A 15449-nucleotide genomic window follows, 5' to 3' on the forward strand; every position below is an offset into this window, starting at 1 on the left:
GATCTTGCTACCATGTTGAGAACAGATGGATTGGAAGTGAGGGTAGCGGAAGGATTAGTAGCCTGTTCTCATAAACCATGGACAAGGTGATGTGACTCCCAACAGCAGTCTTCATTCATTTCTGACGCTGACAGTATTCTATGGAGACTGCCCGTTGCTTGACTACTCTGTATTTTCCTGTTCTCCTACCCACATTTTAAGCAAGAAACTATATTGTTATGGATTAAGTTGTGATCCCCTACAAAGATACATTCAGGTCCTAACCCTTGTACTGGTGAATATGATCTTCTTTGAAGAGGTTGCCAATTAAACTAGCAAGTTCATACCAGAGTAGAGTGGGTCCTAATCCCTTCTGACTGCTATCTTACAAAAAGGCAGAATAGACCCAGAAATGGGTCACACAGGAAATGACACTATGTTAAGATGCATCTGAATGGCAAGGGATACTAAGAAATGCCCAGGACTACTAGAAACTGGAAGGAAGAAACAAGATCTTCTCTTAGAATGGGCAGAGATAGTCTGGCTCTGTGGGCGCTCTGAATCTGCTGGATTTGAACTACCACCTTGTGGTTTGCAGTCCAGTGCTACATCAGGCCTAAACTCTGCCTAAAATTTCGAATCAATAGCCCACTGATTAGAAATTTTAGGCATGGTTTAGATTCATCTGTCATACATATTAAAGTTATGTTAGTTCTTTAAAATCTCAAGATACTTCCATGCAAGTTGATAAATAGTTGCTGCCTGACCCCTCCCCTCAAGACTCCACTTCAATTTCTCCAGGATCCTGAGCTCAGGAGGTAAAGTTTACAACCTCCAAATCCCTGCTCCAGAACTATAGTTGGTATTTGTTCTGATAGACAGGAACTCTTTGATGGTGGTAGTGGTGGTCATGTGTGGCAAGTCAGTTCCAATTCATAATGGGTTTCCATATAGGATTTCCAAGGTGGTAAATATTTATGGGAGCAGAAACCATCATATTTCTCCCAAGAAGCAACTGGTAGATTTGAAGTGCTGATCTTGCAGTTAGCAGCCCAAATCATAAATCACTGTGTTACCAGGGCTCCTTGACCTCTGTCATAAAGCTTGCTAATATTTTTACTACATGTCTGGCTAGAAGAGGTATACCCTAGTCCTATGAGTAGGAAACAACTTGATACCACTTAACAATAACACAACCCATCCTAACATCCCTGAAGAGGTAGAAAGAGCTAAGCTAATATTTCTGAAGTGGAGTCCAAAGTATTAAGGACCTAGAATAATGTTCAAAGACATCTTAACTTCATTGGCCTCTTCTCAGCCAAGAGAAATTTAAAGTATCTTCCCAGTACTCTCAGGGTACAATAGGATTCATGAGGTTGTTGTGAATGGACCTCATCAACCTTGTCTAGATCCATCTCAGATGTTTTTCGAGGATGTGAAGGAACTCACTGATAGAAACTTCAAGTTTGTACAGTTATAGGTACAAGGCTTAAAAGTTTCCTCGGAACATTGCAAAGTAGAAGCTCTTGTACATTTTGTACTGGAATTGAAAAGCATAATGTATAATTGATATTTCCTCTTTCACACAAGTAGGTTCGCTTTATGTCTAAACAAGCCTTTTATATCCTTGATTCAGGATTTCAGTCCACTCTGAATGACCTGTCAGACGTCCCAAATGAGTAGGATCCAAAAGAATGTCATTATTGTTGTTAGGTGGTGTTGAGTTAGTTCCAATTCATAGCAACCTTCTGTGCAACAAAATGAAAGACTGCCCATCTTGTGCCATCCTCACAACTGTTCAAGCTCATTCTTGCAACCACTGTGTCAGTCTATCTTTGTTCACTCTCTGCTTTACCAAGCATCATGTCCCTCATGAAAACACGTCCAAAACATGTAAGATGTTCACATCAAAGGCGTATTCTGGATGTATTTCTTACAAGAAGATTTTTATGTTTTTCTGACTGTCCACGGTATAGTCAATATTCTGCATCAACACACCATTCAAATGCATCATTTTTTCTCTGGTCTTCCTTATTCACTGTCTAACTTTCACATGCATACGACTGGATTGAAAATACCATGGCTTGGATTAGGTGTAATTTAGTCCTGAAAATTACTTCTTTGCTTTTTCAGATTCTAAAGAAGTCTTTTGTAGAAGATTTGACCAATGCAATACATCTTCTGATTCACTAACTGTTGCTGCCAAATTAGGCAATTACTCACGGTGCCAAAATAAAGAGTTCAGGGCAAAGTGATAGAAGCAATTGTGTCTAAAAAAGTCAAGACAGGAAAAGGAATGTGGAAATATTTGAAAGCTTTAGAGGCAGATGCGATTTATCAGGAACAGGTTCTAGAGAAAATCATGGGGATGATACAGATGTCAAGTGCCTGAGAGCTAGAAGAAGGGAAGCTTTTGTCCCCTTCCTCCATGCAGGAAACCCAGCCAAAGGGCTTTCAGACATTTATGAAGCATGGAGTAAGATGAGGCTTTCTGCTGTCACAAAGATTTACAGCTTTGGAAACCCTATACAAGGTCTGACTTGGTGGCACACAATCACTACCAACACCACCATATTTTAAAAAACTGTAGGGACTGAGATGTAGTTATTCCTGTTTTATCTTTGAATTGTCCCAAGATGTAAACATCTTGCTGGTGACACATCATACAGGGTTCCTCTAACACAAGATATAGGGAAGCCGGTGAAATGCCAGTCATGTCTTTTAACCCCCAAGGATGTAAAGAATCAGAACCCTGCAATGTGGGGTACCTGTCTCTGCTCCTGAACTTTGAAGCCAGCACCCTGGTTACAAGTCCCAGTGCTGGCTTTGCTGCCCAACAGCAGGGACACACACAGGCCTGCCATTCAGAGTTTTGGAGTGTGCAATGACATCTCTGCTTGTTTCATGAAGGGGGTTATAAGAAGGGCCTTGGTGGTATGTGATCAGAAACTTCATGCTAAGATGTATCACCCACAGAGTGGGTGCCAGCCCTCGGGCTCACTTGTGGGCCTGTTGTAAGTTTAATCTATTTTCAGTCTGCAATTGTCTTTTTAAAATAGGAGCAGAAGTTGTAATGGAAGTGAACTGTTGAATAAAAATTTATAATCACCGGACAGATGGATAATCTTGAAGAAGAGTTTCTCCTCAAAATAGAATTCTTTCTGTGGAGGTTCAGTATGTTGCTGTAAGATTTTTAAATCCTTTTTTTTTTTAAGCAAACCAGAACATTAAGCTACAAACCTTAGAGAACGTGAAGCAAAGTGGAGATGTTGTTGATAACCTACTGGGGTAATTTAACTGAAAAAACAGAGTATTCCAGTATACCAAATGTTTAGATGTGTTCTTCTGAACATAGCACCACATAGTCAGCAAGTTAGGGAGAACAAATATACCCTCCTCAGCTTGAAAACTACCTCCTGGAGTTGCCCCAGAGCTTCCTTGACCACACTAAGGCACTAAATAAGGTACTAGGCCACACGGTTCAGTTTGAATAACAAGGTTGGTGGTTCAAGCTCACCAGCAGCTCCTAGGAAACATTATGCAGAATTGCTGTGAGTTGGAACTGACTCAACAGCACTTAACAACAACAACAACAGACACAACCTGTCGTACCATTTTTTCAGTCCCAAACATTTTCATCTGTCTCATAATAAGCACTTGACAAGCTTTTACTGGAGCCAATTTGATTTAGCCCTAATGGACTTGGTGGAGAATTTGATCATATTAATAATTCATGGCATGAGACACAGATGATTACCTCCCTGCTGATGCCATGACCTGCCTGGCTCAGACATGGCCTACTGATTACTTATGCTCCATAGTGCTGTCCACCCGCTTAGTCTAGTGGAATAGTGGTGGACAAGGATGATGGGGGGTTTTCTTGCTAAGAGTCAGACTGCCTGGGTTCAAATCCTGGCTGTCACACTTTGTAGCTTTATGATTTCTAGCAACTTATTTAACCTTGATTATCCATATATGAAATGGAGAAAATAATAGGGTGATTATGGGGGGCACATTACATGATTTATGGAAAGTATCTAACACAATGACTGTCTGTAAGGAAATATTTAATACATTTTAATCACTTGCATTGATTTCTCAAAAACCATTTCAACCATATTGAATCTGTAGGAAAAAAAAAGATAATTGAGCTCAAAGTTCACACTTTACCATTTCCAAAATTAAAAATATATCAATACACAATATATTCATATGTATTAACTTGGAAATATTGGATTTCTGGCATTTCTTCAAAACTGTTTATGCAACAGTCTAAGCACCTCCACTCAAATATGAATCAGCACGGATGGGTATTATGCTGATTTCTAGTATGGATTATAAGTGCATGTGTGAGACCAAAATGAATAAAAGCAGGTCACAGGCATTCCCGCCAAAGGAAGTGAGTTGAAAGGAAGAGAAGCAGAGCCTTTGCAAGAAGAAAATTGTCCTATCTCTCAGTCAGTGTCAGAATGTGGAAATGTTTACAAAATGCTCATTAAAAGAAAAAGGGATTTCGAGATAGAAACAAAATCTGGTGCACAAGTTTACAGTAGAAAGATAAGAAAGGTTTGGCCCCTATAGGGGATTTTGTTATCCAATTACTGCAACCTGACTTTTGGGGGGAGAGGAAGAGTGGTAGGGGGAGGGAGAGAGAGCAAAAGAGTTTCCAAACTTGTCAACTCTGATGACATGAGACATTTACGCCCTGCAAGATAAAACTGCCACTTAGAGCCCAGGAGAGCTAAACCTTCCTGGTTGGGCTGGGGGCTCGAGCGGAGTCATGGGTTCTGCAGCCCTGCAGCTGTGTGCTCTTTTATGCCTGGTGGCTCACTCGGCTTCTGGCAGCCCCATCATGAGCCTAGAGCAGTCGCCTCTGGAAGAAGATATGCCCCTCTTCGATGATGTCTTCTCAGAGCAAGATGGTGTCGACTTTAACACACTTCTCCAGAGCATGAAGGACGAGTTTCTTAAGACATTGAATCTGTCTGACATCCCAATGCAGGATTCAACCAAGGTTGACCCACCTGAGTACATGTTGGAACTCTACAACAAATTTGCAACAGATCGGACCTCCATGCCATCTGCCAACATCATTAGGAGTTTCAAAAATGAAGGTAAGTTTTTGCTAATAAAAATTGGCTAGGATTTTTCAAAGAGGCAAGATAATGCCTAGGAATAATATAAACAAGGGTAACTGCATCTACAATGCAGATTTTGGTCTACAGGTACCCTTGTTTGGTCATTTCAGAACTTCCAAAGGTATTAAATCCAAAACCATAAAGAGCCTACCATTTTGACATCTTAATTGGGAATTAAAAGTTTTTTTAATTTGAGCACAAGTAATAGAGAAAATGAATGCTGTGTTTGTCATTTACCACATAGGCCTCAATCAACTTCCACTTAGAACGAAGTTATGAAAACGTAGACAAAAAAAAAAGAGAAGATAAGAAAAGTGGAGATTTGTGTTTCACTTAAACTTTGATGGTGTGTTCATTTTGTGATTTTATTTAAGGAGTGTTCTAACTGGATGAAAACTTACATTTTGGAGAGTCTTCCTAAAATTGTGTTGTGTTTGATGGGTCATGCATATCCTTGAATACTCTTTACAATTTTGGGGACGTGTACATGCCCCGTTGATGATCCAACTTATCATTTCTGTGCATTTACACAGGACAATACATAAGGCTTTAAAATACTTGCAAGGCTGAGAAAAATGTTCCGTCTTCCCAGTAACTAAATCTAATAGGATAGCAAATTCATTCCTTCTTTAATATGGTGTTAATTGGCTAATTTCCATCCCCACTCTTAATATATATAGTATAAGCTGTGGGTATGAATAAATGAATTCTTTAATACTTAACAATTATGCTTTTGTAGCCATTATGCACATATAAAAGAGGGGTTAGATTGACACTGGCCAGATGTTTTTGAAGTAGGAAAGGCAATGCTATAGAGATCGCTGAGAATAGGAATTTTGAGAGCTGACTAACTTGGTGGTGGTAGTGGTGGTGGTGTGCTGCAGTGATTCTAACTCCTAGAGACCCTGAATAGGGTTTCCGAGGCTACAAACCTTTACAGGAGCAGAATGCCTCATCTTTCTCCCGCAGAACAGATGGTAGTTTCAAACTGCTGACCTTGAGGTTAGCAGCCTGACTTGTAACCACTACGCTACCAGAGCTCCTTTAACAGTTGTAGAAAATGTGTTTACTTTCTCTGAACCTCAATTTCTTGTTTTGTAAACTGAGGATAGTAATATTTATGTCACACTGTTCAATGACTTAAAAGAAGTTATGGGTAACCGTACTTCCTTTGCTATCAAGCGCTGAACAAATGCTGTTGTTGCTGTGTGCCAATCAAGTCAGTTTCCACTCAGTGACCCTGCATAGGGTTTCCAAGAGCAGGTGGTGGGTCTGAACTGCTGACCTTGAGGTTACCAGTTTTGTACTTAGCCTACAGTGCCACAGCAGGAACATTGTTATTATTAATGAATTATGTAGTATACTAGGTATTGGAATAAAAATTAGGAATTATCACTGGTTGGTGTTAGGTGCTGTTGAGTCTGTTCCGACTCACAGCAATCCTATATAGGGTTTCCAAGGCTGTAAATCTTTACAGGAGCAGAAAGTCTCATTTTTTTTCTCCCATGTTGTGGTTGGTAGGTTTAAACTGCAGACCTTGTGGTTAGCAGTAGAGTGTTTACCCTACAGAGCCACCAGTACTCCAAATATCACTTGGTCCCTGAGATACCATTTGCCTTTAAATGTCAGTCAGCCTCCAAAATTTCCAACATGTAGCAACATATTTCTAATGGAAATGGCCAATCAAATTCATATCGATTCCATTTGGAGGTGAGTCTGAACTGAAAATGAACCACCGTCTTCTGTGGGTGTCCTCCCTGATGTTTACCGGCACTAAGTGCCTGGTGCAGGGCGTATTGGGAAAATAGAGTTTACGTCCCTTAGGCATATAGGACTGTCTTCAGTTCTCACTTCTCCTGAGGTGGATTTGGATGGTCTAGGCCAGGATGTGGAGTTTACAGAACTTGTTGCTGGCGATCACTGAGGGCAGGAGCCATGGAAATCTAGCTGCTGCACCTCTGTTAGTCTGCCGGTGGAATGCACAGCTCTGGGGGGCCAGAATCCTATGCTGGGCTCTCCTTGTTGGCAGCTATGGTGTCTCTTTTGGCCCTTTGGGTCTGCTCATGGCAGCTCCCCTAGAAGACAAAGACAAAAATCTTCAAATCTAACTAACCAGTGCCTACCTGCAAGGTGGCAAAAGCATTCCTGTATCTTTACCTTGTGATCAGTGATCTCTGCATTGAGAATCAATGTCACCCAGTGTCAAATGAATAAAGCAGTGATACCTTGCTCTTTGAGGGTCTCACTGTAAGAACTAAATAAGGCAATGCTTGCAAAGCACCCATCATATGAAATTAGCTTAACACGCATGAGTTCCCTAGCCCTTAAATGGAACTCCTCCAACTATTACGTGGAGTCCTAGTGTGGCATTGTAGGATAAGTACTAGACTGCTAACCACAAGGTTGGTGGTTCAAACCTACCAGCTGCTCCTTGGAAACCCTACTCAGGGTCTCTATGAGTCTGTGGCGTTGTGGGTTAATGTGGTGAACTGAAAAGTCAGTCTGAGCTGCAAGGTTAGCGGTTCAAGTTCACCAGTTGCTCCTTGGAAACCCTATTAGTCGCTATGAGTTGGAACCGACTCGACGGCACTTAGCAACAACATGGGCTGGAACCAACTTGATGGCACTTAACAACAACAACTATGAATTAAGGAACCCTGGTGGCACTGTGAGTTAGGTGTTGGGCTGCTAGCCACAAGGTTGGCAGTTCAAACCCACCAGTTTCTCAACGTGACAAACAGGAAGCTGTCTGCTCCTGCAAAGATGCACAATCTTAGGCTTTCTCTAAGTCAGAATCAATTCAGTAACAGTGAGGACTTATTACTTACTCCATTTGCTTATGCACTGAACTCGTTTTTTAAAAGCTTTATTGTTGTATAACTGATATACAATATACTGCATATATTTAAAGTGAATAATTTGGTAGGTTTTGAGATATATAAACTTCCCCACCATCAAGATAATGAACATATCCATCCTGTATATCTTTGGGATCCCTTCCTCCCACCAGGTTACAGTTGCTAAGTGTCATTGAGTGGGTTCTGACTCATTATTCTATACTTTTCTTATTATTGAAACCACCCCCCCCGCATCTTTGATCTTTTCATGGTCCCTGTTCAGTTAGCTCCATTCTTACAAGAGGGGAGGAACGGAAACTCCCAAATTACTTTTGCTTCTTATCCAAGTGCTTAAAATATTTAAGGACATATGTTCTTGTCTGGTATCCAAGATCATCAATTAATTAATATTTTGACAGCACTGCCTCTGTTACAGTCATTTGATAGATTAAAAGCATAAAAGGAAGTTTGAGCTGTGGTACCTGACAGATGATAACACTTTAATTGGGAAGATACATTCATAAAAAGACAACTGAGATGCAAGGTTATAAATTTCAATGGTCAGTGGTGATCTATAGAGACTAAGTGCTCACGTCACTCAGAGGGGAGTGAACTTTCAGATAAGGGAGAGAGGGAGGCAGGAAGGTTGTACAGGGAAGGATTAGAGCTGGTCTTGCTGGCTCTGTGGAAATGAGGTAAGAGGGCTTTCCAAAGATCAGAATACATCCAAAGGTGAGAAATGCAATAGGCAAAGGAGTGTTTTGGCAAGTGGTGAAGAGTGCAGGCTCTTGAAACAGGTTTGTTGTTTTTGCTAATTGCCATCGAATTGGGTTTCTGTCTACCCTGTGTAAGGTTTCTGAGAGCAGCTAGTGAGCTTGAACAGCAGACCTTACGGTTAGCACTCCAGTACTGATCCTACAGCACCACAACAGGGACCTCTTGAAACAGGAGGGTTTACAAATTCATTCAATTGTTCAGCAAATAATAGTTGAGCAGTTGCTGGTCCCATGCACTAAAAAGGATGGATAGAGTCTATGGCTGGATCGGTCACAAATTACAGAATTGGGAGGGGCCTTGGAGACTATGCAGACAAGCCCCCACTTTTCCAACTCGTGGCAGCCTATCAAATGGGACAAGTTCATGAGATTTCTTTCACTCTCACAGTATTGAGAGGCAAGCTAATGAGTTTGAATTTGTTCCATTAGCCAGTATTTCCCTATAGCAGTGGGAAAGACGATTTGGAGTGGTACCCAGAGAACGCTGCCTTATTTAAATCATTATATGTCTCTTTATTAATGTGAATTAGGAAAAAATACACAGCTATCACACCAAACATCTCATTTCATATATTCTGTTGTTTGCGGAAAGTGTAAAAGAGGTTGTTGTTGTTGTGTGCTGTGAAGTTATTAATCCTACATACGCTTTTTATGAGTGGCCGGTGGGCTTGAACTGCAGACTTTATGATTTCTAGTTCAGTGCAAATAATCAGATTAAATTAAACTATTAAAGAGTATAATGTGGAACAGGGGCCCAACAGAAATCATGAATTCAGTACATAATGGTAGAAATATTGCCAAAGATTATTAGCAGTCCTTAGCATCATTGGTGTCATGGAGCCTTTAATAATCTGATGACAAATGCCCTCAGGGACTCCTTGTAGACACATATTACCTGAAGTAAGTGTACAGGGATTTTAGAATCATATTACCTGAAGTAAATGTACAGGGATTTTAGAATTACAGTAAAATTTTCAGTTAGGAAGTCAACCTGATAGTATTTAAAAGTATGCTTATTAGGTCAACGAACCTTTAAAACGGTATTCAATAAACGTGTATGATTGTTTTACGTGTGTCAAACTCCACATCATGTACTAGGGGTATAATTGTGGTAGTTATGTGCTGTGGAGTCGGTTCCAACTCATAGTGACCCAGTACAGGGTTTCCAAGGCTGTAATTCTTTACGGGAGCAGAAAGCCTCATCTTTCTCCCATGGAACAGCTGGTAGTTTCGAACTGCTGACCTTGTGGTTCACAGCCCACTACCAGAGGGGTATAATACTGAGGCAATTAATCTACCTCCAACATTTCTTTTCTCCCATTCTACCTTACTGAAGATCATACACCCACATATTATGTGTTGTGATCCTGTTGATATATGGCTGTTTTGTTGACCTTGTCAGGCTTTGTTGTTTACAGCAACTTTTTCTATACAGCTACTTTTTTTTTCTTCAAGCGAACTTTTCTATAAAAGGCCAAATAGTAAATATTGTTAGCTTTGTGGATCATCTGTTATCTGCTGTAACTTTTTCACTCCACCATTACAGCACAAAAACAGCAACAGTTAATACAGAAACAAATGGGCTGTGTTGTGTTCCAATAAAACTTTATTTCCAAAATCAAGTTATGAGCAAGATATTGCCACAGGTTATAGTTTGTTATCCAGGTCTGTTTTGCTATTGGGTGCCCTTGAGTAAATTTCAACTCACAGCAGCCCTGTGTGGCACTGCACTATAATGTTTCCCAGCTGTGATCTTTACTGGAACACATCATCAGGCATATTAGCTGGGAGGTTTGAACCACCAACTTCTGGTTGGCAGTTCAGTATTGCTGTTGTTAAGTGTCATTGAGTTGGTTCCAAATCATAGTGACCCTATATAGGGTTTCTGAAGAGGGGCTGGTAGGTTTGAACCACTGACCTTGCATTTCAAACTGACCTTTGGGTTCATTGCTTATCCTACAGTACCACATCTACTGTAGGGTATTTATACTAACTTACACAGCTCAGCATAGATGGAAGTTTTCAGGGAGATCAGTGCCAAGTCAACTTTGTGGGGATCACCACCCCCTACACATACATGAGTGAAAAGTCTAGAAGTCCTCATGACTGAAAAGCTTCAAGAAAAGATCAACCACCACAGCTCCCATTTATGGCTAGTCACTGGTGGTCCCTCCCAGTTCTTCAGTTCTGTAACTACTCAAGCAAGACTGGGTGCGTTTCCTACAACCCTTTAGCATTAGGCTGACATTTTTCATCTGAATCTTGGCAGCCTAACTCAATTTAGCATTCTACCATGGACCTTTTAAGGAGCTCTGGTAGCGTAGTGGTTACAAATGGAGCTACTAACCTCAGGGTCAGCAGTTCGAAACTACCAGCTATTCCGCAGAAGAAAGATGAGGCTTTCTGCTCCCGTAAAGAGTTACAGCCACAGAAACCCTGTACAGGGTCGCTATGAGTCGGAACTGACTCCACGGCACATAATCACAACCATCACCATAGACCTTTTAGTATCTTCTGTATCAGAGAATGTTAACATTCTTTCATTGATCTTCTCCTTTCCTTCTCTATGAAACTTCCTATGTGGACAGACCTTCTCATCTCAAATGTTTGTTGCTGTTAATTGCAGTTGAGTTGGCTCTGACTCATATCAACCCTATGTAGGCTTTCCAAGGAGCAGCTGGTGGGTTTTGATCTTTTGGTCAACAGTCCAGTGCTTATTGTACAGCACCACACCAGCTGCACTTCTCTGAAACATATTGACAATCTAATATTTCCTCTATTTATTTTTTGTCAGATCAATTTTCCCAACCAGCCAGTTTGAATGGGCTCCGGAAATATCCTCTCCTCTTCAACGTGTCCATCCCTCATCATGAAGAAGTCATCATGGCTGAACTCCGGTTGTACACCCTGGTGCAAAGAGACCGCATGATGTATGAAGGAGTGGATCGGAAAATTACCATTTTTGAAATTCTAGACAACAAAGAAGACAGAGGAGGTGAAAGAAACATGCTGGTTTTGGTGTCTGGGGAGATCTATGGAACCAACAGTGAGTGGGAGACTTTCGATGTCACCGATGCCATTAGACGTTGGCAAAAATCAGGTGCTTCTACCCACCAGTTGGAAGTCCACATCGAGAGCACCCATGAAGAAGTTGAGGACTTTGGCAGAGGACAACTGGAAATAGACACCAGTGCCCATAATAAGCATGTGCCTTTGCTCGTTGTGTTTTCTGATGACCAAAGCAGTGACAAGGAGCAGAAGGAGGAACTGAATGAAATGATTTCTCATGAGCAACTACTGGAGCTGGACAACCTAGGCCTGGATGGTTTTTCCAATGGCCCTGGGGAAGAGGCTTTGCTGCAGATGAGGTCGAACATCATCTATGATTCCACTGCTAGAATCAGAAGGAACGCCAAGGGAAACTACTGCAAAAGGACCCCACTCTACATCGACTTCAAGGAGATAGGGTGGGACTCGTGGATCATTGCTCCACCTGGATATGAAGCCTATGAATGCCGTGGTGTTTGTAACTACCCCCTGGCAGAACATCTTACACCCACAAAGCATGCAATCATCCAGGCCCTGGTCCACCTCAAAAATTCCCAGAAGGCTTCCAAAGCCTGTTGTGTGCCCACGAAGCTCGAGCCCATATCCATCCTCTATTTAGACAAGGGCGTTGTCACCTACAAGTTTAAATATGAAGGCATGGCAGTGTCTGAATGTGGCTGTAGATAGAAGAGGGGTCCTGTGGCTTATTTAACAACTGTAAATGTGTATATTGTGTTCCTATTTAATGAGATTATTTAATGAGGGTGTACAGATAATATAGGCTTACTGCCTTAGGGGAATGGACAGGTTGGTTTGCTGTAGGAAATGCATATTTTGTTATACACTCGGGTCCCTTCCAGTCTGTTTTTAGCTTGACTTGCCATTGCTGACAATGCCTTCTGTCACAGCAAATGGCAAGCCAGCACACTGTTTGTCTCCTATGTAAATTTGGAAACAACAACCCCTACACAGAAATACAATATCAAAATATACATCGTGTGTGTATGTATATGTGTACATACATGAATTTATAAATATCTTTTGGTTCTATATAGGCAGATTTGATTTGTAAATGTTCATGACTCACTGAAATATGTGTATATTAATAGCCGGCGGCATGAGTTCAGTCAGCCCTTCCCAGAGTAGGATTTATGTCAAGATGATTTTTTTCAGGTATTTAACTGTCCAAGGAGCCCTGGTGGTGCACTGTTTAAGCTCTAGGCTGCTATGTGAAAGGTCAGTGGTTCAAACCCACCAGCTGTTCTGTGGGAAGAAGACATGGCAGTCAGCTTGCATTAAGATTATAGCCTTAGGAAACCTAGGGGCCAGTTTTATCCTGTTTTACACAATCACTAGGAGTCAGAATTGTCTTGATAGCACACAATAGCAATTTAGGCAAGCTATACAGAATCCTTGAGTGATACAAATGGTTAAAGCACTTGACTGCTAACTGATGTTCAAACCCACCCAGAAATGCATTGGAAAAGAGGCCAATCTGCTTCAAAATACTTGTTACCGAAAAACCTATGGAGTTCTTCTCTGACATGCATGGGGTCATGGGGTCATCAAGAGTTCGAATCAACCTTGGTTTTTGTTTGTTTGTTTGTTGTTTTAATGGAGTGTTACGTATCCTAAATTCTGTTGAATGTAAATGTAGCTTTTACCAGTTGAGTTTCTGCTATTGCTCAGAGCAGCAAGGCCAGGTGAAGGGATGCTGTATGTTTGAGGGTAAGTGGTCTTTGATATAGAAACTAAAACTCTTGAGAGGCCACAGGGGCCTAAGGACAACAACAGCAATGAATACACCCATGAAAGAACAGGGTAGCTCTAGAAGGTGACATCTGGTCAAGAAAGGAAAGCTTCAGGATGGAATCTGTTTCTGAGACAACAGGAAAGCAAGGCCAAGGTATTGGCCTTTATTATTGCAGAGGGTTATGGAGGTGAGAGGGGGATTTCAGGGGCAAAGGGGCAAAGGATATAGACACTAGCCTCAGATGTGTTTGCAAAATTATAAGCAGCTCTAATTGGAAAATTCAATCTTTCTGACAAAATCAATGTATTCAAGATCAAGGGGTTGGAAATCCAAAAGGGACTTGTTTGTCAGACTATATACTTTTTTGTTTTGCTTTTTTCACTTCTTAGTACTTCTCTCTTGTCTCTGCACTTTTGCTCTGGCTCCTTTTCCTCTCCTCCTTCTTCTTTGCCCTAGTACCTCATGTCTTCTTCCCATCCCCGCACCCCTATCTTCATTGGCCCCCATTACCCTTCCTGTTGGCTCAGAGGGGACACATGTAAGAAGTTGCTGTCAGAATGAAATGAGTTATTGTTCTGATTTCTACACCCTCCCCCTTGATATTTGATTTGATTTCAATATCATTATTTATGAAATACTTTACCCATAAAGAACACAATTAAAAGGAAAAGAGAACCTAATCTCAATATAAGGCATTTAAACAAGCAAATATACTCAGAAACAAAAGACCCAGCAGTGAAGCCTGAATGATGGTGCCAGGTTACCCCATATAGCCCTTCCATTCATGGAACTGGCCAAGGCTGGGGTCTGCAAGTGTTAGCAGCTGGAGAAGTCTAATGGCATGCCCAGCAGGCAGGAACTAACTGTGAGGACACTCAGACTAGTCCTGGCCCCCCCTTCAGCAGGGTCAAGGGCTTTGTGCAGGAGGAACTCCAGCAGAACAGTTCCCAACCATCCAGCATCTCTGGGCAGGCGAAATGGAATGTGGATTCCAGTACATTGTCCCCCACTCACCCCAGTGACTATTTCCTTAAGAAGTCTCAGATTTTTATTTTCCTTTAACCTGGGAAATTGTCCCTCTCCTTCTCACAAACCCCTTAAAGTTAAGTTGCAAATGTTTACTGAACCAGAAAATTATGGCAAGGGAAGCTATTTTGAAGGACTTTGTGTCCAATCTTGACCTTAGTTCTGAGCCTCCATTGCCCACTGCTGTCCAGAGGGGATGTCCTGGGGAAATTCATTACCCCAGGGAGAGTGGAATTTCAACCATCAGTATGTTTGCAGAAATTGACAATTTGAGAAGGCCAAGGAGGTTGTAATTGTTCATTTACGGAACCACTATTATATAAAAATGACGTGTGTGTGTGTGTGTTTGTGTGTGTGTGTGTGTGTGCAGCTGGCTTGTGGATAGGCCAGCTTAAAGCCCTCAAAGAATGTGGTGCATCTTTTATGCTCTATGGTACACAGTATATACTCGACGGTACTTCTTATCCTCCCAAAAGGATACTGTAATAGTTGTACAGCAAAACCTTGGCGGAATAGAATAGCTCTGGTTAGGGTAAAAAAAAAAAAAAAAAAACAGGAAAAAAATTTATTTATATCTAAAATATAAGGCTGGGGTGTGCTGGTAAATGTTTCTTATAGCACGGTGAGGCGGGGGCAAGCCTTGATTTGTGTGTTTCAGTGGTGTGAAGACTCCCAGCTGACATCAGCCTTCATGGCTTATCTCATGTACCAGTGAGATGTTGACTGGCTTGCAAAATTCCTGAAAATGTAATCGCGGGCTCTTGAGAGCCCGTGCGAGCCGGCACACCACTAACATGTGCACACTGATAGCAGAATGACACCACCATGCCAGCCTCTGCTTCCCTGTGCCCTGTGGGGCTTGCCTAGCTCCTGGTTAACCCTTTCTGTGACG

At 41.5% G+C, this 15449-nt stretch overlaps 1 protein-coding gene across 1 annotated transcript; it reads left to right on the forward strand.

Annotated features, from left to right (window-relative positions):
* Positions 1-4598: 4598 nt before the first annotated feature.
* BMP10 (bone morphogenetic protein 10) lies at positions 4599-12614 on the forward strand. The gene is made up of 2 exons (XM_006862936.1): positions 4599-5093; positions 11525-12614. The coding sequence occupies exons 1-2, from the start codon at positions 4760-4762 to the stop codon at positions 12463-12465; spliced, it is 1275 nt and encodes a 424-aa protein (XP_006862998.1). The 5' UTR covers positions 4599-4759; the 3' UTR covers positions 12466-12614.
* The last annotated feature ends 2835 nt before the right edge of the window (positions 12615-15449 follow it).

The sequence above is a fragment of the Chrysochloris asiatica genome, unplaced genomic scaffold (assembly GCF_000296735.1).
Source record: "Chrysochloris asiatica unplaced genomic scaffold, ChrAsi1.0 scaffold00052, whole genome shotgun sequence".
Lineage (NCBI taxonomy): Eukaryota > Metazoa > Chordata > Mammalia > Afrosoricida > Chrysochloridae > Chrysochloris > Chrysochloris asiatica.

Excerpts from the sequence above, each read along its gene's own strand:
- BMP10 (XM_006862936.1), top strand. The coding sequence starts at position 4,760 with ATGGGTTCTGCAGCCCTGCAGCTGTGTGCTCTTTTATGCCTGGTGGCT. Across the intron at positions 5,094-11,524 it reads TAGGAGTTTCAAAAATGAAG|ATCAATTTTCCCAACCAGCC; the intron begins GTAAGTTTTTGC and ends ATTTTTTGTCAG.